General features: G+C 46.9%; 1 protein-coding gene across 10 annotated transcripts in view; it reads left to right on the top strand.

Annotated features, from left to right (window-relative positions):
* B4GALNT2 (beta-1,4-N-acetyl-galactosaminyltransferase 2 (SID blood group)) overlaps positions 1 to 24,939 on the top strand; it is a 40,474-nt gene that overhangs the window by 5,304 nt on the left and 10,231 nt on the right. For 3 of the 10 annotated variants that reach the window (XR_014820245.1, XM_021066146.2, XM_021066149.2), the window contains exons 2-8: positions 14,019 to 14,207; positions 15,920 to 16,057; positions 18,056 to 18,162; positions 19,630 to 19,667; positions 20,451 to 20,631; positions 22,452 to 22,574; positions 22,705 to 22,791. Coding sequence is in view for 9 of the 10 variants with exons in the window: in XM_021066146.2 (XP_020921805.2) it covers positions 14,019 to 14,207; positions 15,920 to 16,057; positions 18,056 to 18,162; positions 19,630 to 19,667; positions 20,451 to 20,631; positions 22,452 to 22,574; positions 22,705 to 22,791 (863 nt within the window). In the remaining variant the exon portion in view is untranslated. 10 annotated transcript variants of the gene reach the window in all.

Raw genomic sequence — 24,939 nt, 5'->3', positions numbered from 1 at the left:
AAACCTAGGTACGATAAGATATTATACCTAATGTTGACAGCTGTAACGACATGTGTGTATTAATTAGGTCAGCAAACTTCAATTCTAATTTAAGATATTAATTTAATACTGAATATTTCCCAGTTGACTTGAACCTAAAATTAATTCTGGTCAGTTAGTTACCTTCCATATTTTGAGAATTTATATATGCAAAGCCTTAGTCAAGGAAATGCAGAATAAAGGCATCTTTTAAATATGATACAGTAACCCATGCTGCTGTTTCTGGAATTTGTGAAAGAAGAGTGTAGAGATTGGGCACCACTGGATGTAATGAGACCAGTGTCTCATTTATTAGATGGAGGTCTTGTACTAGGAACCAATCCCTGTTAAGTTTTTGCACTCCCAATATAGGAGTGTTACGAGGGCTGATACAGTCAATTAATAATCTGTTCTCTTACGCTTCCTATAATTGATACAAGTCCCTGTCATGCCTTGGGTCTCAGAGGATACTGCTTTTGGCAAAGAAATAAATTCCAGTCTTTAAGACCTATTTCCACCAGTTGAGTATTCTTTTCTCTTCCTATGTTTCCTCCTATGGCCCAGACTTCTGGGTCAGTATATACTTCCATCCAAGGCAGGCATAAACCTTGATTAGGCTCCATTGCCATGTGAATTGAGGCTTTAACCTCTTACAAAATATCTCTTTCTAAAAGAGGAGTTGGACTCTCTGGAACAATCAGAAAGGCATGAGAGAAGAAAATGGATTCCCAGCCACAACTCAAAGGCTGTGTAAGAAATTTTGTAACCGGCTTGCCGGAAATATAAATGTGGCAGATTCATGAGGGAGGGGCCCAGGATTGGAGAGGAGGACTGAAAAGTGGCTCCCGTATTCAGGAGGAAGTCAATACGCTGTCTTCCTACATTTAGAGTCACCCAGGACTCCTGAGTGGTGAGAAGGACAGGAGCCATTATGGAAATGTCCAGTCAGCCTTGATCCTGGGCCTGAGGGGTCAACCCCAGAGACCTTCATCTTCAGGGGCAGTCCCTCTTCCAGTGATCTCCCCAACACATGGGGCATGGCCTAGGTGCTGTGGTCTGAGGCTTGGGGCATTCCCATTTAAAGGGTCCCTCTTTTCCACAGAGGAAACAGGCTGCAGGCATAGGTCTCTGCCCTAGTCCTCTCACCTTGGCAACTTCCAGGTTGACTCCCTGTAGTGCCATAACTAGAGCCTCAGCCTTTTCTCTGTCTCTCCTCTCATTCTCCTTTTATTCTTCCTGGCCCAGATTATAACATACTTGAGTTGCTACTCTGAGGAGGTGCTCCAGGTCCTGATCAGGGCCAAAAGCCAATTTTTGGAGCTTTCTCCATATATCTGGCACCAATTGAGCTATGAATTTATCCTTAAGAATTATTCGGGAGTTCCCGTCATGGCGCAGTGGTTAACGAATCCGACTAGGAACCATGAGGTTGAGGGTTCGATCCCTGCCCTTGCTCAGTGGGTTAACGATCCGGCATTGCCGTGAGCTGTGGTGTAGATTGCAGATTCGGCTCGGATCCTGCATTGCTGTGGCTCTGGTGTAGGCTGGTGGCCACAGCTCTGATTAGACCCCTAGCCTGGGAACCTCCATATGCCACGGGAGCGGCCAAAGAAATAGCAAAAAGACAATAAATAAATAAATAAATAATTATTTGGCCCTCCATTGTTTCTGGGTTCCCTGTTTTATGTTTTCTCAATGCCTTTCTGAGCCTTTTTAAGAAAGCTGATGGACTCTTGTTCCCCTAGTAAACCTCCGATAGTTTTTAACGGGCTTTTAATCCCTTAACTATACAAGTAATAAAATGATTTCTATGCCAATTGTTGTTATCTCCCTCATCAGCAGACCAATTGGGATCGCTCATAGGAACTGCCTGACACCCTGTGGGGAATCTTGATCATTCCTCTTCTAATCTGCCTCTGGCATTTTTAGCATCATTCCATTCATCTTCCCCAGCTTTGAGCAGTTTTGGAGACTTTATGTAATTTTCCACTTATAGTCAATGTCTGTTTCCGTAATAACATGACGTCCTTGAAGGCTAACTCAAAGGACTGCATGAGACCCTGAAAACCTCAATATATCTGGGTCATCAGCAAATTTTCCCAAATCTGTTTTTATTTGCCCTAAGTCCTGAAGTGAAATAGGTATATAGACCTGTATTTGGCCTCCATTCTCTGTTTGCTACTTCTTGTAAAGGGAGTAGAGAGAGATATAACTTTGGCACTGGCTTGCGGGGAGAAGGAGCCTTGAGCAGTATTGGAGAAGGCTGACTAACTTCTGGCTAATTGGAGAATGGTATTATAAGCTAGTGAGCCTTCAGATGGCTGTCACTCTCCATCTGACAGATTATATAACGGCCAGGCTTTTGTTCGAAAGAAAATTAAATGTTTCTTTTTCAGAATCTCAGGGTCAAACTTTTTCCAGTTCTTCAAGGCACATGTCAGAGGGGTTGCTATTGAGTCATGCAGCAGGCTTGAGGGTGTGGCTCCCATCCGAAAAAGACAAAAAACAGCATCCAGCGCCTATTGTCCTTTCTTGGCTATGTGAGGGTGTCCCCTCTCTTATATGGAGCAGCTAGACACTAGTGGTCAAATGTCCCATCCGACCTCAGGCTGACTGGAATTAACCACTCCTTACCAGCGTAGCCTCTCTTCCCGTCATCCCTGCCCAGTGCCTGTCTCTGGACAGAGGTGAAGAAAACCCAGGCATACAGGCCCTGCCCTGAGTTTTCAAATCCTAAGATGCTCACTCTGACATGCCCTGTATTAACATTAGGAAAGTTTCTAAACCACAGTTAACAGGTAAATTGGATGAACCAGCCATCAATTACTCCAACCAGGATGAAAGTAAACAGCAAAAAGCAAAACTGACTATGCCGAGGCTCTGAGGCTAAACACTTGGCCTAAGTTGGATGAATACTAGCTATAACTCCTTTTCCCCCACAGGCCTGGTAACAACTCAGGATGGTCTTAACATCTAGAGGTCTGTTTCCTTTGCCCCCACAGCTCTATTTGAGGTAATGGCAAAGGAAATGATGAAAGATCAGGTTAGTTTTATACCATAATCTTCAGAAAATCCCTTTTTGAAATCTTTGATCACACAGTCTACAACCACAGGTTTAGACTTGGGTGAACCCATGGTGTCTTTATGTGGATCTTTTCTATGGCCTGATATTATGAGACCTTTTCTGACCTCGTGGGTGGTATCCCCAATAGCTTTGCCTCCACCACTCTTGAAAGCAAGACAGATCCCACTCAGCTTGCTCTATGACTGGGAAGAGCACCTGCTATGTTGCAAGTATCTCCAATCCATCTGGGCCCCCGGTCTCAGGAAGGCACTCTCAGACAAGTTCTAATGTTTTGGGCAAAGGACAGGGGACCTTGTACCCAATCCTCCCTATACCCTGAACTGAGCCAGGGATGACAGGCTTGTCTCCCTGACTCAGATCCTGGGCCTCCATGAACTGACAAAATAGGCAGTCCCATGGCTGGTTTAGAATCTGGGCCGGGAGTTCCTGGAGGCCCAGGGGCAAGGTCAAATTAGGTCACCTCCTTGGAGGAATTTATGGCCCAAAATGGCGGAAGCACAGGGGTCTCTGGCTCGTGGGCTTCTGGGTTAGGTCCCACCCCATGTGGACGCCCTGTGCCAGTGTCGCAGACAAAACAAGGGAGGGTGCCTCCTTCTCAGAAGGTGGCCATTCAGATGTCCGCCTGACTGCCCCCCTCTCGGGAGTTTAGGTGCCTCTTAGCAATTGGCTGGTTCGTATAATCCCCAAACTTGGATTGGACTTGCAGGGAGGGAACAGAACCCTCAGAGTCTGCTGCAGCCATAAGCCCTATGAGGTCACCACGGAACTGCAGGTTAGGACCCACTCAGACTCCATAGCCACTAAGACCGTGGAGCCACAAACTCGAACCTGAAGCACAAGCGAATCAGGCCGCTCATTCACTCTCACACACACTCAGAGGTTATCACAATGCCTCCCACTCCCTGGGAGTCCCTAACTAGTAGCTCGATCAAGCACAACTTTCAATCGGCTACACCTGACAGTTGCTCCACCCAAGCAAGAGGTTCCTCTGCTTCCAATCTGGAGCACTAGGACTGCTGCTCCGGTCAGGCACAGCTTCTGACTGGGAGAGTCTCCCTCAGGGGGTGATCAGTCCCCTCTTCTGCCCACTGGGGCAGGACCTGACTGGGGTTGGCCCTGGGGCTTTACCTTGTCCGGATGCCTTTCTGGTGAGTTGGTCCATCCCTCCACTGAGTCTGGTCAGGGTTTGGTCACCCGGGAATCAGGAATGCCGCTGACGAAGGAGGACCCAGAATACCGTCGGGTGGTGCGCCGCCTCGTTCGGTTTGAGGCTCCCCGGCTCCTGGGCGGCCTTACCTCTGTTCCAGTGGCTCAAGGGGCCAGAAAGGTTGGAATCTCGCTGGGGCCTCCAGAAATGTTACAGCAGATACCCAGCAGCCCTGCGCTGCAGCGTATCAGCTCTGGCGACAGCCCCGTGGCTGTAGCGTACCAGCTCCAGTAGCTCTGTGGCCATAGTGGAGCAGCTCTTTTACCCAGCGAGAAACCAAGCGAGCACTTGGAGAGTTGGAGAACTCAGGTTTATTACGCCGGCGGGCTCAGACCAGATCGCTCTCCAGAGTCTGAGCCTGGAAGAAGGGTTTCACAAGGCTTTTATGGGCTACGTCTTCCAGGTCCAAGCTTGGGTAGTTGGACTGGAGTGACGTCAGGCAAGGTAGTAGATGCGGAAACAAATTTACAGAAGCAGATGCATGGGGGAGGACTGGTTGGGGCAGTTGGCTAGACTTTGCTTAGTCGTCATGGCTGGGGTCTCTCCTTTCTACATTTTATTGGGACATTTTCTCCTACATCAGCATATGGAAGTTCCCAGGCTAGGGGTCGAATTGGAGCTGCAGCTGCTGGCCTACACCATGGCCACAGCCACAGCAACACTAAATCTGAGCTGTTTCTGTGCCCTGAATCCTCATGGATGCTAGTCTGATTCATTTCTGCTGTGCCACAGCGGGGAAAGCCCTGCAAGTTTACTCTTGAAAGGAACCTCTGCAGCTGAGCCAGGTCTATGTTGGAAACCAGTTGTACTGGTGAGTTTGTCAGATTACCTTGCACACAGAATATAATTTTTATTAAAGATAAGTAATAGAATGTGCTAATTGAAGCTCACCTATATTATTATTATCTTATTAAATTTTTTTATTGAGGTACAGTTCATGTATCATATAAATTTCAGGGGTGCAACAGAATGATTGGCCTTTTTATAGGCTACATTCCATTTATAGTTATTACGAAATATTGGCTACATGCCCTCTATTATATTGTTTGTCCTTGTAAAAACTCATCTTCAGTATTAAAACTTAACAAGAACCACAGCAGTTGCTTAGAACATAGACCAGCCGTTCTTGATCTTTTTGGTCTCAGGACCCCTTACACTCTTCGAAATTATTGAAGACCCCAAAAAACTTTTGTTTACATGGGTTGTATCTATTCCTATTACCATATTAGACACTTTTTTTTTCTTCTTTTTTGGCTGCCCCGATGCATATGGAGTTCCTGGGCCAGTGATCAGAGCTGAGCCCCAGTTGAGACTTATGCCCCAGTTGTGGCAATGCTGGATCTTTGACCCACTGTGCAGGACTGGAGATCAAACCTGCATCTCTGCGCTTCAGAGATGCTGCTGATCCTGTTGCTCCACAGTGGGAACTCCACACCTAATTAGAAATTAAAGCTGAGAAAATCTAAAATTTTTATTTATAAAGTTATTAAAATAATAACCTTAAACCTACTCAATGTTAACATTTTATATATATATATTTATATTAAAAAAAATATATATATATATATATTTTTTTAGGGCCGCCCCCTGTGGGTGGATGTTCCTAGGCTAGGGGTCGAATTTGAGCTGTAGCTGCTGGCCTGTGTCACAGCCACAGCAATGTCAGATCTAAGCTTTGTCTGTGACCTGCACTGCAACCACAGCTTGTGGCAACACTGGGTCCTTAACCCACTGAGCAAGGCCAGGGATCAAACCCGTGTCCTCACGGATACTAGTCCGGTTTGTTACTGCTGAGCCACAACGGGAACTTCAACATAACCTTTTTTGTGTGTGTGTGTCTTTTCTAGGGCCACACCTGCGGCATATGGAGGTTCCCAGGCTAGGGGTCCAATCAGAGCTGTAGCTGCCAGCCTATGCCACAGCCACAGCAACACGAGATTTGAGCCGCGACTGCGACCTACACCACCGCTCATGGCAATGCCGGAACCTTAACCCACTGAGTGAGGCCAGGGATTGAACCCGCAGCTGCAGTGGGAACTCCCGATTTTTACCCTTTTTTGAATGTGTCTCAAATGTGGTTCAACTATAATAGCGGGCGGACCCATATAATTTTAACATCCCCACTTAAGTACATAAAGTGCAGTTTTAACAGTGGAGAACATTTGTAGTTATCTGTTAAAAATTGGGCGGTTGAACATTTTATTAAAAATCTCCTACCAAACAATTCCTATTAATGCCGTCCCAAGCGTTCCTGGGCCAGGGATCATACTTGTGCAACAGCAGCAACCTGAGCCACTACAGTGACAACACCAGATCCTTTACCCACTGTGCCACAGGACAGCTATTCTCAATATCTTATAATAGGGAGTTCCTGTGTGGTGCAGCAGAAAGGAATCTGACTAGTATCCATGAGGGTGTAGGTTGGATCCCTGGCCTCGCCCAGTGGGTCAAGGATCCAGTGTGCTGTGAGCTGTGGTGTAGGTTGCAGACATGGCTCGGATACCGTGTTGCTGTGGCAGTGGCCGTGGTGTAGGCGGGCAGCTGTAGCTCCAATTCAACCCCTAGTCTGGAAACTTCCATATGCCACACATGCAGCCTTAAAAAGAAAAAAAAAATGTTGTAACAACCTATAATAGAAAAGAATCTGCAAAGGATATGTATGTGTATATATGTATATATGTAATTGAATCACATTGCTGTGTACTTGAAATTCACACAACATTGTAAATTAACTATACCACAATTAAAAAAAAAGAAATTTCTTAAAATGCAAAAAAATTGACTGAAATCGTTGAAAGATGTATTCTGTCTGTTCTGCACAAGATACAGGCAACCCTTTACTAGAAATGTTACTCATTCACTCTCATTCTTTTTATTTTTTTCAATTGCTTTTTCTTTTTTCTTTTCTTTTTTTTTTTTTAATGGCCGCAGCTTTGACAGCGCCAGATCCTTTAACCCACTATAGGGGGCCAGGGATCAAACCCGCACCTCCACAATGCCCCGAGCTGCTGTAGTCGGATTCCTAACCCACTGTGCCATAGCGGGAACTCCCACTTTTTTTCCTTTGTCAAGAGTTCAGGCCTGTTGTCTTGCAGAAAACATTCTGATGTCCCTGATTTGTCTATTGTTCTTGATGGTGTTACTAAATTTTTATCCCCTGTTTTTTCCTATAAATTGGCAGTGAGGTCTCTGAGGCTTGATTACATTTCGGTTAAATATTTTGGCAGTAATACTCCTTTAAATGATCTGTGTGCTTCCTATCATCATATCCGGAGGACAGTTGGTCAGGCTGCCTCACTATTAGGGATGTTTATTTGACCATGTGGTTAAGGTAGTGATGCATGATCCTTTCATTGCAAAGATGTGTTTTTATCTCTTTGTAAGTAGTAAGTGTTCTCCGGAATGGCACCATTCAATATCCTGCCTCCAGGAGTTCCTGTCGTGGCTCAGTGGCTAATGAACCTGACTAGTATCCATGATGATGCAGGCTTGATCCCTGGCCTCGCTCAGCGGGTTAAGGATCTGGCGTTGCCGTGAGCTGGGGTGTAGGTTGGAGGCACAGCTTGGATCCAACGTTGCTGTTGCTGTTGTGGCGTAGGCTGGCAGCTGCAGCTGTGGTTAGACCCCTAGCCTGGGAACTTCCATATGCTGTGGGTGCAGCACTAAAAAGACAAAAAAAAAAAAAAAAAAAAAAAAAAAAGAAAAAGAAGAAGAAAAACACAAAAAGCAGAACAAAACAAAACAAAATCCTGCACCTGGCAAATGTTTTAGAACAGATGGACAATCCTGGAGTTCCCATTGTGGCTCAGTGGTTAACGAATCCAACTAGGAACCATGAGGTTGTAGGTTCGATCCCTGGCCTTGCTCAGTGGGTTAACGATCCGGCGTTGCCATGAGCTGTGGTGTAGGTTGCAGACGCGGCTCGGATCCCGCGTTGCTGTGGCTCTGGCATAGGCTGGCGGCTACAGCTCGGATTGGACCCCTGGCCTTGGAACCTCCATATGCCGCAGGAGTGGCCCAAGAAATTGCAAAAAAACGAGGAAAAAAAAAAAAAAAAAGATGGACAATCCTGGCCAGAATCATTTATTACATTGTTGGTAGCAAAGTGGTGATTTTTCTAATTCTATCATTTCTCCTACATATATTTGTTTTGTTTTGTTTTGTTTTTGTAAAGAGGAACTTTTTTTTTCTTCAATGGGTAAAAGATAAAAATTTCATAATCAGAAAAAATGGATAAAAATAGTTGCATGCAAAAATATAAGCAAAGAAAAAAGCAGAAAAAAGTTCTGGAGATCCGTTCTAAAACGACATGAACAATCTATATTACGAAAGTATATGTACACTTAGAAGTAGTTAAGGTGGTAAATTTTTTCTTTCTTTCTTTCCTTCCTTCCTTTCCTTCCCTTCTTCCTTCCTTTCCTTCCTTCCTTCCTTCCTTCTTTCTTTCTTTCTTTCTTTCTTTGTTTTATTGAGGACCACACCTATGGCATATGGAGGTTCCCAGGCTAGGGGTCAAATCGGAGCTATAGCTGCCAGCCTACACCACAGCCACAGCAATGCCAGATTTGAGCTGCATCTGCGACCTACACCGCAGCTCATGGCAAATGCGGGATTGTTAACCCACTGAGTGAGGCCAGGGATTGAACCTGCATCCTCATGGATACCAGTCAGGTTTGTTTCTGCTGAGCCTCAACGGGAACTCCAAGGTACTAAATTTTATGTGTTTATTATCAGGATTAAAAAACCCTTTTAATAAATTGTATTGGGGAAGTAATTAAAAAATAAAGAAAAAAAGAAAAAAGGAAAGAAACTCTGTCTAGTCACTTATGATGGAGCATGATAATGTGAGAAAACAGAATGTGTACATGTATGTGTAACTGGGTCACCATACTGTACAGTAGAAAAAAAACTGTATTGGGGAAATAACAATTAAAAAAAAAGGTTAAAAAACCCTGTTTTTTGGGCAAGGTGTGCAGCGGCTTGATGTGGGATCTCACTTCCCAGACCAGGGATTGAACCTGGGCCACAGTGGTGAGAGTGTAGATCCATAACCACTGAACCACCAGGGAACGCCTCCAAACTCTTTTTGGCAGGGTGGAGGGGCCGTGCCAGTGGCATATGGAGTTCCTGGGCCAGGGATCAGATCTGAGCCACAGTTGCAACCTATGCTGTCAGGGATCAAACCTGTGTCCCTGGCGCTGCAGTGATGCCACTGATCCCATTGTGCGCAGTGGAAACTCCCTCTATTTTGTTCCCTTGCTTGGTGGGTTTAGGATCCGGCGTTGCTGTGGCTGTGGTGTAGGCCAGCAGCTGTAGCTCTCATTCCACCCCTAGCCTGGGAACTTCCATATGCACCAGGTGGGGTCCTAAAAAAAAAAAAAGCAAAAAAATTTTTTTTTCATTGATATGGTTTCAGAGTCCACACTTAACTAACTTTTTAAGAAAGTACCACTTCTTGGAAGTTCCCTAGCTACTAAGGGTTCAGGTTCACGCTTTTTTCCTCTGTGGCCTAGGTTCAGTCTCTGGACTGGGAACTGAAATCCCACATTGAGGAGTTCCCGTCGTGGCTCAGAGGTTAATGAATCCGACTAGGAACCATGAGGTTGCGGGTTCGATCCCTGGCCTCGCTCAGTGGATTAAGGATCCAGCGTTGCTGTGAGCTGTGGCGTAGGTCGCAGGCGTGGCTCAGATCCCCCACGTTGCTGTGGCTCTGGCTCTGGCTGGCAGCTACAGCTCCAATTGGACCCCTAGCCTAGGAACCTCCATATGCCCTGGGAGCGGCCCTAGAAATGGCAAAAGGCCAAAAAAAAAGCCACAAAAAAAAAAAAAAAAATCCCACATCGAGCTAATGCATGCCACAGGCAAAACAAAACAAAACAATAACCTGCTACTAACTTCTTGATTTTTGGTGTAGTATCAAAGATAAATATCTACAATATTGAAAAAGCAATTAAAGTGTTTCTCCCTTTCCTGGTGACATACCTGTGTGGGGCTGTATTTTCTTCATATTCTTCAGCGAAACAACCTGTCCTAACAGATGGTTCATTTTATCTATTAAGCTAAACATTAAATAGGCAAAAAGGTAAAATGATGCCACTTTTCCTCACTATTGTTTTTTTTTTGTTTTGTTTTGTTTTTTCTTTTCTCTTTAAGGCTGAATGCACCGCACATGGAGGTTCCCAGGTTAGGTGTTGAAACAGAGCTGTGGCCACTGGCCTACGCCAGAGCCACAGCAAGGCCAGATCTGAGCTGTGTCTGTGACCTACACCACAGCTCATGGCAACGCTAGACCCTTAACGCACTGAGCGAGGCTAGGGATCGAACCTACAACCTCATGGTTCCTAGTTGGATTCGTTAACCACTGCGCCACGACAGGAACTCATGTTTCTGTTTTTGTTTTTGTTTGGGTTTTTTTTGGCCACGCCCGAGGCATGCAGAAGTTCTCAGGCCAGGAATGGAACCCATGGCACAGCAACGACCAGGGCCACTGCAGTGACAACACTGGGTCTTTAACCTGTTGAGCCACAGAGAAACTCCGACCCTATTTTTGTTCTGTTTTCACTAAGTGATGCAATTTTAAGTTTTAGTACCTAATAGCAACCCAACCCTCAAAAAGGCCAAGACCACACTCACTTCCCCCAAATGCTGCCCCCCACCCAGGTTGTCAGTGATTTGTTTCTATCTGATAGTCTGAAAATTGTGTTAGGAACTTAGGATGTGATCATTCTTTTTTTTTTTTTTTTTTTTTTTTTTTTTAATAAGGAGGGAGAGCAGATGAGACTGTGGGCCTAAGATGAGCTGACAGCATGGCGTCGGTGTGGTTCAGCCCCACAGTGGCACTGAGTTATCCTTGCCCTCCTAGAAGGAACATGCTTTTGTTTTTGTCTTTTTAGGGCCGCACCTGCGGCACATGGAGGTTCCCAGGTTAGGGGTGGAATCGGAGCTACAGCTGCCGGCCTACACCACAGCCACAGCAATGCGGGATCTGAGCCACGTCTGTGACCTACACCACAGCTCACAGCAATTCCAGAGCCCTGACCCACTGAGCAAGGCCAGGGATGGAGCCTGTGTCCTCATGGATACTAGTCAGATTCGTATCTGCTGAGCCATGAGGGGAACTCCAAGAACAGCATTCGTTAACGGTGACTCATTCATTTAAGATACTGTTGTGTCCCACTGGTTAATATTTGTTTGGCGTATTTACGTCGTTATTCGTCAGTACCTATATTTGCATCACTGCAAAGCTGGTTTCTTATAAACCAGTCTGGAGTTACTTGTGAAGTGTGGATTTGGGACTTTGAAAAGTACATAGACCTTTGATAAATTCCTGTTTTTGTTTTTTTTTTTTTTTTTTGGTCTTTTGTAGGGTCGAACCTGTGGCATGTGGAGGTTCCCAGGCTAGGGGTCTAATTGGAGCTACAGCTGTCAGCCTACGCCAGAGCCACAGCTCATAGCAACGCCAGATCCCTAACCCACTGAGCAAGGCAGGGATTGAACCCAAAACCTCATGGTTCCTAGTTGAATTCATTAACCCCTGAGGCATGAAAGGAACTCCTTGATTTTTTTTTCTTTTTTAATTTTTACAGGTCTGTTTAAGTCTTTTGTGGGTTTTTTTGGGGGGGGGGGGCTTCAGTGGGAATTCTTTTGTTTATTTATTTATTATTCATTTTATTTCCCCAATACATTATTCATTTGTGTTTTTGTAGAAAGTCATCCCTTTCATCTAGGTATTCAGGATCTAGGCTTCTCTATTTAAAAAAATTTTTTTAAGTTAAAAAAACTAAATTAAAATTTTTTTAATTTTAAAAAAATTAAAAAATTTTAAATTAATTTTTTTTTTTTTTTTTTTTTTTTTTTTTTTTTTTTGTCTTTTAGTGCCATACCCATGGTATACGGAGGTTCCAAGGCTAGGCCTACACCACAGCCACAGCAATGCAGGTTCCGAGCCACATCTGCAACCTACACCACAGCTCACGGCAATGTTGGATCCATAACACACCCAGCAAGGCCAGGGATCGAACCTGAAACCTCATGGTTACTAGTTGTATTCCTTTCTGCTGCGGCACAATGGGAACTCTTTTTCTGGAGGAGGGGCAGGTGAAGGAGAAAAAGATAGCTTTATTGCTTTGTCAGGCAAAGGGAGCCATAGCAGACTAATGCCTTAAAGACACTGCCCCCAAAATTTTAAATTAAAAACGATTTTTTTTTTAGGGCTGCACCTGTGTCACATGGAAGTTCCCAGGCTAGGGGTCGAATTGGATCCACAGATGCCAGCCTATGCCCCAGGCACAGCAACGCCAGATCCAAGCCGCATCTGCCACCAGTTTGCGGCAATGCCAGAGCAAGGGTGGCGATTGAACCTGCATCCTTAGGGACACTGGTCATGGTCTTAACCCACTGAGCCACAATGGGAAGTCCTTCTAGGCTTCTTTTGTTTCTCTCACCTTCTGTCTTCTCTCTCTTCTTTCCTCCCCTCTATTCCCAGTTCAGGGGATTAGGATTAGCCAAACAATATCTCTGGTTCCCCATTTCTGGGAAGGAAATTCTGGCTGATTAGCCCCATTCGGATGAGGTGAACATCCGCTTACTCAGCCAGGACCAGGGGAGCGTCATGTGATATAACCAGATTCATTTGTAGGCGTCGCTTCTGGGTCAGGAGGAAAGTCTTAGAGCAAGGAGGTTATAAAGTTGTCTGGAATTCCCACCCTGGCACAGTGGGTTAAGAATCCGACTGCAGTGGCTCAGGTCACTGGAGAGGTGCAGGTTTGATCCCTGGGCCCAGTGCGGTGGTTAAAGGTGTAGGTTGAAGCTATGGATTGGATTCAGTCCTTGGCCTGGGAACTTCCACAGGCCATGGCTGTGGCCATAAAATTAAAAAAAAAAATAAAAGAAAAACTCAGTTGTCTACTCTGTGCTTAGATTTAACGATGATTCCATTTTAGTTTTTTTTTTTTTTTTAATTCACCACTTTCTATTTGGCTATTTCTAAAATCTTGTTTCTGCTTTTCGTAGGTTCATTTTGTTGTTCATATTCAAATCTCTTATTTTATTGCTTCATTTATTAATTTTAGGTCTTGTGATCAGAAGTGCGTATTTGAAAAACTTCACATTTTCCACTGAGTATAGTTTTTTGGCCATGCCCACGTATGCAGAAGTTCCTGGGCTAGGGATGGAGGTCATGCCACGGTGGTGACCAGAGCCACAGCAGTGACCACACCAGATCCTTAACCCAATGAGCCACCAGGGAACTCTCTGCAGATTTGATTCTTTACTTTTCTATTTATCTGAAATCAGTTTTTTAAATGATTTTTATCATTCCCATTATAGCTGGTTTGCAGTGTTCTGTCAATTTTCTACTGCACAGCAAGGTGACCCAGTCACACACACATGTATACATTCTTTTTTCTCACATGATCATGCTCCATCGCAAGTGACCAGACATCGTTCCCAGTGGATCCCAGCAGGATCTTTTTGGGTTATTTTATGGTTTCCTTTGCTGTGCAAAAGCTTGTCAGTTTGCTTAGGTTTATTTTTGCTTTTCTTTCTCTTTTGCTTTGGGAAGAAATCAATTTTGATACGTAGTGTACAAAACAGGTTTGACTTGCATTTTTGCTCAAGTTGCTATTCCCATCTATGTCGCACAATGAAATCTTTTTTAACATACTCAGAAAAGATTTTAACAGCGTTTGCTCTCTTGTGTCCCAACAGCCCTAGATGTCTGTCGATCCTCAAGATATTGATGGTGCTTTTGGTCCTGAGCGTTGGACTCTTTATGTTCCGAAGCGTGTTCCTCGATACAGACTTCAGTCTCTTCAACTCACCCATCCCGTCCCCCACCCTGGATGCGCAGACGCTGAAGCTTCTACCTGAGAAACCCGATTTCTACGGTGAAAACGGGTGAGATGGCAAGAATACCACTTTGCACTGACACTTCCCTGGCTCCTCCTGTGGCTTTACTGTGCCCTTTTTTCTTTTTTTTTTTTTTGTCTTTTTGCTATTTCTTGGGCCCTTCTCGCGGCATATGGAGGTTCCCAGGCTAGGGGTCCCATCGGAGCTGTAGCCGCCGGCCTACGCCAGAGCCACAGCAACGCAGGATCCGAGCCACATCTGCAACCTACACCACAGCTCGCAGCAACACTGGCTCCTTAACCCACTGAGCAAGGCCAGGGATCGAACCCTCAACCTCATGGTTCCTAGTCGGATTGGTTAACCACTGCGCCACGACGGGAACTCCTACTGTGTCCTCTTATGCCCACTTTACAGCCAGTTCCCTACCTTTCTGCACCTGTGCTGATTGGGAATGTGAATCCTGACTGCGGGACCTGGTGGGGGTGTAGCTCAGGGGTAGAGCATTTGACTGCAAACGGCGGGACTAGGAAGGGGCTTGGTCTGCTGGGCATAGCCTCTATAGCACCCAGCAAAGCTCTTTAGGACTTTGGAGGGCCTATTTAACTAAAACTGTAGGAGGAGTTCCCGTTGTGGCTCAGTGGTGACAAACCCAACTAGGATCCATGAGGAAGCGGATTTGATCCTTGGCTTCGCTCAGTGAGTCGGGGATCCAGGGTTGCGGTGAGCTGTGGTGTAGATTGAAGACGCAGCTCAGATCCCATGTTTCTGTGGCTGTGGTGTAGGCCGGCAGCTGTAGCTCCGATTCCACCGCTAGCCTGAGAACTTCCATATGCTGCAGATGTGGCCCTAAAAAACAAAAACACATTAAAACCCCCAAAACTAAACAAAATTATAGGAAAGATGTGGCCTTTCTGGCCCTCTGGCCTTTTCATCTGGTGGGTGGGGCTGCAATGCCTCTGAGATTCCTGTGACTCTCAAGTTTAAAGGAGTTTGGGGAGTTCCTGTCATGTTGCTGCAGAAACGAATCCGGCTAGGAAGCATGAGGTTGTGGGTTTGATCCCTGGCCTCGCTCCATGGGTTAAGGATCGGGGTTGCCGTGAACTGTGGTGTAGGTCCCAGACGCCGCTTGGATCTGATCTTGCTGTGGCTGTGGTGTAGGTTGGCAGCTGTAGCTCCGATTGGACCCCTAGCCTGGGAACCTCCATATGCTGCGGGTGCAGCCCTACAAAGCAAATAATAATAATAATAATAAATAAAGGACTTTGATTCCAGAGAGGGGGCCTTCTCGCCCTCCTTCCTTCCTCTCTTCCCTTCCTTCCCTGTGTCTTTGGGAGCGGCCGCTGCTGGGATTCCAGGGTCTCAACCCAACCCTGGCGCTAGGTATGGGAAAGCCTAGGGGGAAAAACACACTGGATTGGGAGTTCCCATCATGGCTCCGCGGAGATGAATCCGAATAGGAACCATGAGGTTGAGGGTTCGATCCCTGACCTTGCCCAGTGGGTTAAGGATCAAGCATTGCTATGAGCTGTGGTGTAGGTCGCAGATGCGGCTCGGATCCTGCGTTGCTGTGGCTCTGGCGTAGGCCGGTGGCTACGGCTCCGATGAGACCCCAGCCTCGGAACCTCGCGGCCCTAAAAAGACAAAATAAGAGAAAATAAAAAGTTAAAAAAAAAAAAAATACACCGGACCGAGCTTGCGGCTCCCCCTCACCTACCAGCCCACCCTCCCAATCTGTGATCTTTGACCTTGTCTTATTTTAGGCTGTTCCCGAAAAACCAGTGCCAATGTGACGCCTTCGGGCATCAGGAAAGCTATAACTTGGAGGATGCCTACGACCCGCGTGACCTCCCCGCAGTGAACCTGAGGAGACAGGCTGAGCTCGAACACTTTCAGAGGAGGTATTGCAGATGCTGAGGGCTCTTGCGCCCTGAGATGGAGCGGAAGCTCTCTACTCATTCCCGAGGGTGTGGCTCCAAGGAGGGGGGAGGGAATGCCCTCTTTTTTTTTTTTTTTTTTTGTATTTTGCCTTTTCTAGGGCCACTTCCCATGGCACATGGAGGTTCCCAGGCTAGGAGTCTGATTGGAGCTGTAGACTCTTGCCTACGCCAGAGCCACAGCAATGCCAGATCTGAGCCACGTCTGCGACCTACGCCACAGCTCACGGTAACGCTGGATCCTTACCCCACTGAGTGAGGCCAGGGATCGAATCTGCATCCTCATGGATCCTAGTCAGATTCATTTCCACTCTGCCACAATGGGAACTCCACATTTGTGTTTTTAAAAGAGGAGGGGATAGTTGTGTGTATAAGTGTGGGTAGATGTGTTTATACGTTGAGGGAGAAATATGAATAGTGGTGGTAATATTTAACCATGGGCTTTTGGTAGTGGTTTGTAGTGTTTGCCAATTTCCACGGTTTAATAATCACACTGTACACAACATTGTAAATCAACCCTGCTTTAGTAAAAAGTTCAAAAATTAAAAAAAAACTCAACCCTACAGGAAATCACACTGTGGCTGATTTCAAGTCTCCCACGAGATATCATTGCATGCCGGTTATATAATATCTCCATCCACAGGGAGATTGATGCAAATAACCTCAAGAGTAGAGATAATATTTTAATATTTTTTAATATTGCATGTAAAGATTTATTTAAAATGGCTCACATTGAAAACCAGCAATTGAAAATGTATTAAAATAATTCGAACGTGGTGAGTGTGAGCAGGTGTTACCTTTGTTCTCTTTATGTTATGTTTCATTTTATTTATTTATTTACTTTTTAGGGCCACACCCGAGGCACATGGAGGTTCCCAGGCTAGGGGTCCAATCGGAGCTACAGAAGCCAGCCTACCCCACAGCCACAGCCACAGCCATGTGGGATCCGAGCCGCGTCTGCGACCTACACCACAGCTCAGGGCAACGCTGGATCCTTAACCCTCTGAGCGAGGCCAGGGATTGAACCCGCAACTTCAAGAATGCTGCATTGGATTCTTAACCGGCTGAGCCACAAAAGGAACTCCGTGATTTTTATTTTTAATGTGTGTTGTTGTAATCTGCCTCAGTTTCTTTGTGGAATTCGAGGCTGGAGGGAGGAGCAGGAATAAAGAAGAGGAGAGAATGCATGACAATCCGACGATTTACTTTGGATTTCTCCCCCTTTGCAGCCCAAAGCTCTGGGCACAGATACCCCTTTAAGAGCTAGCCAGCAGTTCCTGTCGTGGCTCAGTGGTTAACAAACCTGACTAGTATCCATGAGGATGTGGGTTCGATCCCTGGCCTTGCTCAGTGGGTTCAGGATCCAGCATTGCTGTGAGCCGTGGTGTGGGTCGCAGACGCGGCTCAAATCCCGCGTTGCTGTGGCTGTGGCGTAGGCCGGCAGCTACAGCTCTGATTGGACCCCTAGCCTGGGAACCTCCATATGCCGCGGGAAGTGGCTCTAAAAAAGCAAAAAAAAAGAAAGAAAAAAAGAAAAAGAACTAGCCAGTGGGGACAGTGAGGAGCTCCTGCTGTGGTACAGTGGAATCAGCTGTGTCTGGGGAGCACGGGGATGCAGGTTCAACCCCTGGCCTAGCACAGTGGGTTAAAGATCTTTTGCTGCAGCTGCAGCTTAGGTCGCAGCCACAGCTCAGGTCTGATCCCTGGCCTGGGAAGGCCAAAAACGAAAGAAAAAAAAAAGAACAAACCAGTGGGAGCAGTGGGAGTTCCCTTGTGGCTCAGCACGTTAAGGAGGATCTGGCATGGTCACTGCATTGGCTCAGGTCGCTGCCGTGGGGTGGGTGAGATCCCTGGCCTGGGAACGTCTATGCCGTGGGTGTGGTTGCACCCCCCTCCCCCCCAAAAAAGAGCTAGTCAGGGACAGGTATCAAGGCAGCTGCTGATGGTTTTGTTTCCCTGCAGAGAAGGGCTCCCTCGCCCACCGCCCCTGCTGGCTCAGCCCAACCTCCCCTTTGGGTACCCGGTCCACGGGGTGGAAGTGATGCCTCTACACACCATCCCCATCCCAGGTAGGTGCATCTCCACCCGGACAGGACCCAGGCAGCTCTCGTAGTCCTTCTGAAGCAAAGAAGGGAGCAGAAGGGAGCAGTTATCCGCTGAATCCTTCCCGGATACCCAGCACAATCCATGAAGCTGGACATGGTTTCATTTGATGTTATTCTCACTGTCTCCACCACTGGGAATGGCACTTAGGAGCTGTTGCCTCCCTGGGCATCTTGGATCGTATAGGAGAGGTCGGAGATCTGGGTGCCTCGAGGAATCTTAGGCCATTATTGGCTTTTTGGTGTCTGCCAGCATCAAGGGAGCAAGCAAAGCCTCAGCCCATCTCCAGGGACTGCATATGGAAAGAATATTTCTATCCGTTACAGCTCCTCCACGAGTGGTTTTTACACACACCTCTCGTCCAGCATACATCCCTGTGAGGTAAATGTTATTTTGCCAATTTCCCAAATAAGTTTAGGCCACAGAAGGAGGATGTGTTTGAGTGAGAATTTGCATTAGTCATAAGAACAGAGATAGATTTTAAAGTAAAAACATTTGAGATGAGTTGCTGGTGTTTTGGGTTTTTTTTGTTTTGTTCTGTTTTTTGTTTTTTGTTTTTGTCGTTTGTCTTTTTAGCACCTGGAGGTTCCCAGGCTAGGGGTCAAATCGGAGTTGTAGCTGCTGGCCTACAGCAGAGCCCCAGCAACACCAGATCCGAGCTGCGTCTGCGACCTACACCACAGCGCACAGCAATGCTGGATCCTTTACCCATTGAGTGAGGCCAGGGATCGAACCCACAACCTCATGGTTCTTAGTTGGATTCGTTTCCACTGCGCCATGACAGGAACTCTGAGTTGCTCGTGTTTTTAAGTACTCATTTAAAAAATGATTTGCCATTTTGGATAATTCTCTTTCTAGTGTGTAAAATATATGTAACATAAAGTTTACCATTTAGGGGTTCCTGTGGTGGTGCAGTGGAAACAAATCCAACTAGGCACCATGAGGTTTTGGGTTGTATCCCTGGCCTCGCTCAGTGGGGCAGGGATCCGGTGTTGCTGTGAGCTGTGGTGTAGGTCGCAGACTCAGCTGACAATCTGTATTGCTGTCATTGTGACGTAGGCCAGCAGCTGCAGCTCTGATTCAACCCGTGGCCTGGGAACTTCCTTATGCAGAGGGTGTGGCCCTAAAAAGCCCCCAACCCCCCCCAAAACCCAACAACAACAAGACAAAAAAAAAAAAAAAAAAACCCAAACTAGGGGAGGGCATCAGAGGCTTTGGTTTGCTGGAGTTTGCAGAGGTCCGTTGGACACCATCTAGCAAGCTCTAGTGGGGAGGCGAGCGGTCTGCAAACACCCTGGATAGGTGACACTTGAAGGGGCTCTGGAGGGATGTGTAGGAATTGGCCAGGGAGCTGAGAGCATCAGGGAACTCTTGGCATCCTCTCAAATGTTTTTTTTTTTTTTTTCCTTTCTCCTTTTTCCTGTGACCTCCAGGCCTCCGGTTTGAAGGACCAGATACTCCCATCTATGAGGCAAGAGTCCCCTTCCCAGCCCCACTTTGCACTTAGCATCCTGTCCTTGGCTCACTGCCCATGCGCTTTTCCCTGAGATGGTGGCTGGTCTCAGCGTTTGACAGAGAGACAAAGATGGGGCAGACAAAGATGCTGTAGCTCTGATTGGACCCCTAGCCTGGGAACTTCCATGTGCTTCAGGTCTGGCCCTAAAAAGAAAGAAAAGAAAAGAAAAGATCTGTTGACTGAAATGTTTTCAGCAGTTTTCTTTTTCTTTCTTTCTTTCTTTCTTTTTTTTTTGTCTTTTGTCTTTTTAGGGCCGCATCCAGCGGCACATGGAGTTTCCCAGGCTAGGGGTCCAATCAGAGCTGTAGCTGCCAGCCTACGCCAGAGCCACAGCCACACCGGATCCAAGCCGCATCTACAACCTACACCACAGCTCGAAGCAACACTGGGTCCTTAATCCACTGAGCAAGGCCAGGGATCGAACCTGCAACCTCATGGTTCCTAGTCGGATTCGTTATCACTGAGCCACAACAGGAACTCCAGAAGAAATCTTTAAGAATGGATGCCACTTAACTCTGCATGCCAAGAGTTAAGAATGTTTCAGAAATGGCCCTTGAACACACCAGGTCCTAGGTCCTAGGCTTTTGGGGCTGGGGCAGACACTCCATCAGAGGCCAGACCCTAGCTTTCGGGAGCATGAAGCGTTCTTCTCCTCACACCCTTATGCATGCTGCCCCCTGCTGGCCATCCTGGGTATGTGCCTCTCTGCATTTAGGCTTTCTACCTCCTTTACCCTAGGTCACCCTGACAGCTTCTCTGGGGACACTGAACACCCTTGCTGACGTCCCAGACAATGTGGTGAAGGGCAGAGGCCAGAAGCAGCTGAACATTTTGACCAGTAGCCGGGAGCTTTTGAATTTCATCCTCCAGCATGTGACATACACGAGCACAGAGTACCACCTCCACAGAGTGGATGTGGGTGAGTCCGTCCTCGGATGGCAAAATGCTGAGGGACCCCATAAACACCACCACTGCCCCCGCCCCCGGCTCTCAAGGTCTTCCTTCTCCAGGAAGCCTGCTTCCCTGGCTCCTGTTTCTAATTTCCCACTTAGAGTACCTGGTACTATCCCCGTGTTGCCATTGAGCCCGTGGAGGGACCCGAAAGAAAGACAGTGAAATGCCTGCTTGTCTGTACATGAGGACAGATCATTCATGCTCTGCACCTGGAAACCATCCCCTTCTGCTCCCGTTCTCATCAGTGATCAAAGCTGAAGGTTCCCTGTTCCGGTTGTGGTGCAGTGGAAATGAATCTGACCAGTATTCACGAGGTTGGCGGTTCGATCCCTGGCCTCACCGGTGGGTCGGGGATCCGGCGTTGCCGTGAGCTGTGGTGTAGGTCGCAGACGTGGCTCAGATCCCATCCTGCGTTGCTGTGGCTGTGGTGTAGGCTGGCAGCTGCGGCTCCTATTCGATTCCTAGCCTGGGAACTTCCATATGCCGCGGGTGCGGCCCTAAAAAGCAAAGGAAAGAAAAGAAAAAGAAAAAGCTGAAGGTTTCAGCTGCAGTAGAGGAGAACACAGTCCACGTGTCAGTGGCTTGTCCTGAGCATTACGGGAAAGAGGGATGTGGGGGAGCTGTCAGTCCCAAGGCAGTGGCTTTGTCTTCCTCCTCCCCTCCCATCCCAAACCCGACTCTTACTCCCAGAATTCATGGGAGACCAATTCCTGCCACCCTCAGGGCAGCCCCACTTACTTTCTGGATGAATTAAAACCCTTTTCCGGGAGTTCCCATTGTGGCTCAGTGGTTAACGAACCCAACTAGTATCCATGAGGACACGGGTTTGATCCATGGCCTTGCTCAGGGCGTTAAGGGTCCGGCATTGCGTGAGCCGTGGTGTAGGCTGCAGAAGTGGCTCAGATTCTGAGCTGCTGTGGCTGTGGTGTAGTCTGGTGGCTATAGCTCCAGCTGGACTCCTAGCCTGGGAACCTCCATATGCCACGGGTGCAGCCCTAAAAAGAAAAAGACAAAAATAAATAAATACATACATAAATAAATTACCCTTTTCCGGAGTTCTTGTGGCTCAGTGGATTAAGAACCTAACTAGAATCCATGAGGATGCAGGTTTGCTCCCAGGCCTCGCTGCGGCATAATTCGCAGATGTGGCTGGGATTCCATTGGCTGTGGCTGTGGCTGTGGCGTAGGCCGGCAGCTGCAGCTCCAATTTGAGCCCTAGTCCGGGAACTTCCATATGCAGCAGGTGCAGCCGTAAAAAGAAAAAAAAAAAAAAAAAAAGACATTTACCTTTTTCTGCTTTGACCAGATACACAGGAGGCTTTCCCAGGACCCCAGTGAATGTGAGGCAGATTTTCCATGAGCATAAGCTAGAGAGAGAGTTCTCTGTACCTTGGGATTTTTAAACATGTCTTACCACAGAATGACCCTATGAAGGGGCTTCCCATTGTGGCTCAGCAGAAACGAGCCTGACTGGGATCCATGACGATGCAGGTTCAATCCCTGGCCTCACTCGTGAGTTAAGTATCTGGTGTTGCCAGGCACTGGTGTAGGTTGTAGACGTGGCTCGGATCCCATGTGGCTGTGGCTGTGGCTGTGGTGTAGGCCGGCAGCTACAGCTCTGATTTGACCCCTAGCCTGGGAACCTCCATATGCTGCACCTGCAGCCCTTCAAAAACAAAAAAAACAAAAAACGCACTGTGAGGTGAACTGGGCTGGTAGTATTACCCTGGTTTTGGAGGTGGAGGTGGAGGTGATGTGACTTACCCAAGGTATTTCAAATTATAGATGCAGAGTCAAACTTAATCTACCCCTCTGATTCCAAGCCCACTTCACCCGACAGAGTCTCACGGGGGCAGACATGTGCGTTTCAGAGGCAGTCAGCAGGTTGCTTCCGGAACACACAGCAGGGTAGGAGCCAGAATGCCATAGACTCTGTGGGGTCCTCAGTCCTTCACTCCCCCATCGCGTGGGCTTCCCCGGCCTTGTGGGGAGTGACCCAGATACCGTGCACCAGCCCTGACCTGATTTCTCCCTCCAGTGAGTCTGGAGTCCAAGTCCTCAGTGGCCAAGTTTCCGGTGACCATCCGCTATCCTGTCATGCCCAAGTTATATGACCCTGGACCAGGTAAGACCCTTGTCCCTGGGGCTCCATGGTGGGTCCCTGGAGACTATTGGGTGAGATGCAGAAGGGCTCCCCTCTGAGATGGAGGAGGAGACTCGATGAAATAAAAACTCCAATAGGAGTCCTGTTAACAAGCTTTTTTTTTTTTTTTTGGTTGTGCCCGCAGAGTGGAAGTTTCCAGGCCTTGGATGGAACCTGTGCCACAGCAGTGACCCAAGCCACAGCAGTGACAACACTGGATCCTTAGTCCACTAGGCCACCAGGGAACTCCAACAAGCTTTTTTGGAGGGAAAAAATGCTAGAATACGCTTTTAATACTGCTTCATTACGTTTAACTTATTGTATGGTTGAATTTATTTTGAAAAAAATCTAATGATTTATGACATTTTAATAAGTAATAATTATAAAAATAGAATGGTATTGGACCACGAAGAGCTATGTCAGTGGAATCAAATTAGATACCTAGGCATTCTTGTCATGGCGCAGTGGTTAACGAACTAATCCGACTAGGAACCATGAGGTTGCGGGTTCGGTCCCTGGCCTTGCTCAGTGGGTTAAGGATCCGGCATTGCCATGAGCTGTGGTGTAGGTCACAGACGCGGCTTGGATCCCATGTTGCTATGGCTCTGGCATAGGCTGGCAGCTGCAGCTCCAATTCGACCCCTAGCCTGGGAACCTCCATGTGCCGCGGGTGTAGCCCTAGAAAAGACAAAAAAAAAAAAAAGAAAAAGAAAAGAAAAGAAACCCAGAAATAGACATCTTGGAATTTTACCGTGTGATCAAGGTAGTTTTTCAAATTAAAGGGGAAAAAGATGGATTGTTCAAGAGATCGTGTGAGATAACTGTGTAGCTGTATGAAAATAACAAGCTGAATCCATCTCATAGCTCACACCAAGGTACAGTCCAGGTAGAGCAAATATCTAATTGTTTTAAGTACTAGGAATCAGCCTGGAGTTTAAAAATAACTGTGTAAAGTATGACTTTTCTAAATAAGACACAAAACCTAGGAAAAAGACTAAAAGGAAAAAGACTAAAAACATAAATTATATAACAATTTTTAATGTTTTTAATGACGGAAGCCTACCATATGCAAAGTCAAATGACAAAAGACAAACTGGGGAAAAATAACCACACACACGAAAGTCAAAGGTCTAATTTTACTTCAGAGGACTTATGAATCAGTAAGAAAAGAACATGAATAAGAACCACAAGGAGTTCCCGTCGTGGCTTAGTGGTTAACGAACCCTACCAGTGTCCATGAGGTTTCAGGTTCGATTCCTGGCTTTGCTCAGTGGGTTGAGGATCCGGCGTTGCTATGAGCTGTGGTATAGGCTGCAGACTCGGCTCGAATCTGGCATCGCTGTGGCTGTGGCTGTGGCTGTGGCCAGCAGCTGTAGCTACAATGCGACCCCTAGCCTGGGAACCTCCATATGCTGTGGGTGTGGCCTTAAAGAAGCAAAAAAAAAAAAAAAAAAAAAAAAAGAAAAAAGAAAAAACCAGGCCAGGCACGTCTCTCTGTAGGATTGCAGCTGTGACAGGGCAGGTCTCAGGTCTTTAAATCGTTTCCCCTCTTCCTGGGCCTCACGACTGGTCATATTGAATCCCTTGATGGGTGAATCTCTATGCGTCTCAATTCCCAGTAACAGCATGAAAGCCGGTTGCAAACCAAGTGCAGATAGGCAGGCATAACTTGAAGCATCCCACTCGACAGAAGGAAACAGCAGACTGGAGCCAACAGAACCAGAAGAGAGGAGTTCCCGTTGTGGCTCAGTGGGTGAAGAACCTGACATGGTGTCTGTGAGGATGCAGGTTCAACCCCTGGCCTCACTTAGTGGGTTCAGTATCTGCATAGCTGCCAGCTGTGATGTGGGTCAAAGATGCGGCTCAGATCTGATGTGGCTGAGGTATAGGCCTGCAGCTGCGGCTCTGATTCAACTGGGAGCCTGGGAGCCTGGGAACCTACATATGCTGCAGGTGCAGCTACTAAGAAAAGAAAAAACAAACAGGCAAAAACCAAAAAAAAAACCAAAAAAAAAGGGAGACACTCTAGAAGACAGAAACCATTTAAACAAATTGGGAGTTCGCGTTGTGGCTCAGTGGGTTGAGAATCTGACTCATGGAGTTCCCACCATGGCTCAGCGGAAACGAATC

This window comes from Sus scrofa, chromosome 12 (genome assembly GCF_054392235.1).
Source record: "Sus scrofa isolate SSC_HxYL_T2T_F1_AM1 chromosome 12, Sscrofa_HxYL_maternal_Yorkshire_Landrace_v2.0, whole genome shotgun sequence".
NCBI classification, from domain to species: domain Eukaryota; kingdom Metazoa; phylum Chordata; class Mammalia; order Artiodactyla; family Suidae; genus Sus; species Sus scrofa.
The sequence above is the reverse complement of the archived record's forward strand: the minus strand, read 5'-3'. Positions and strand labels throughout refer to the sequence as shown.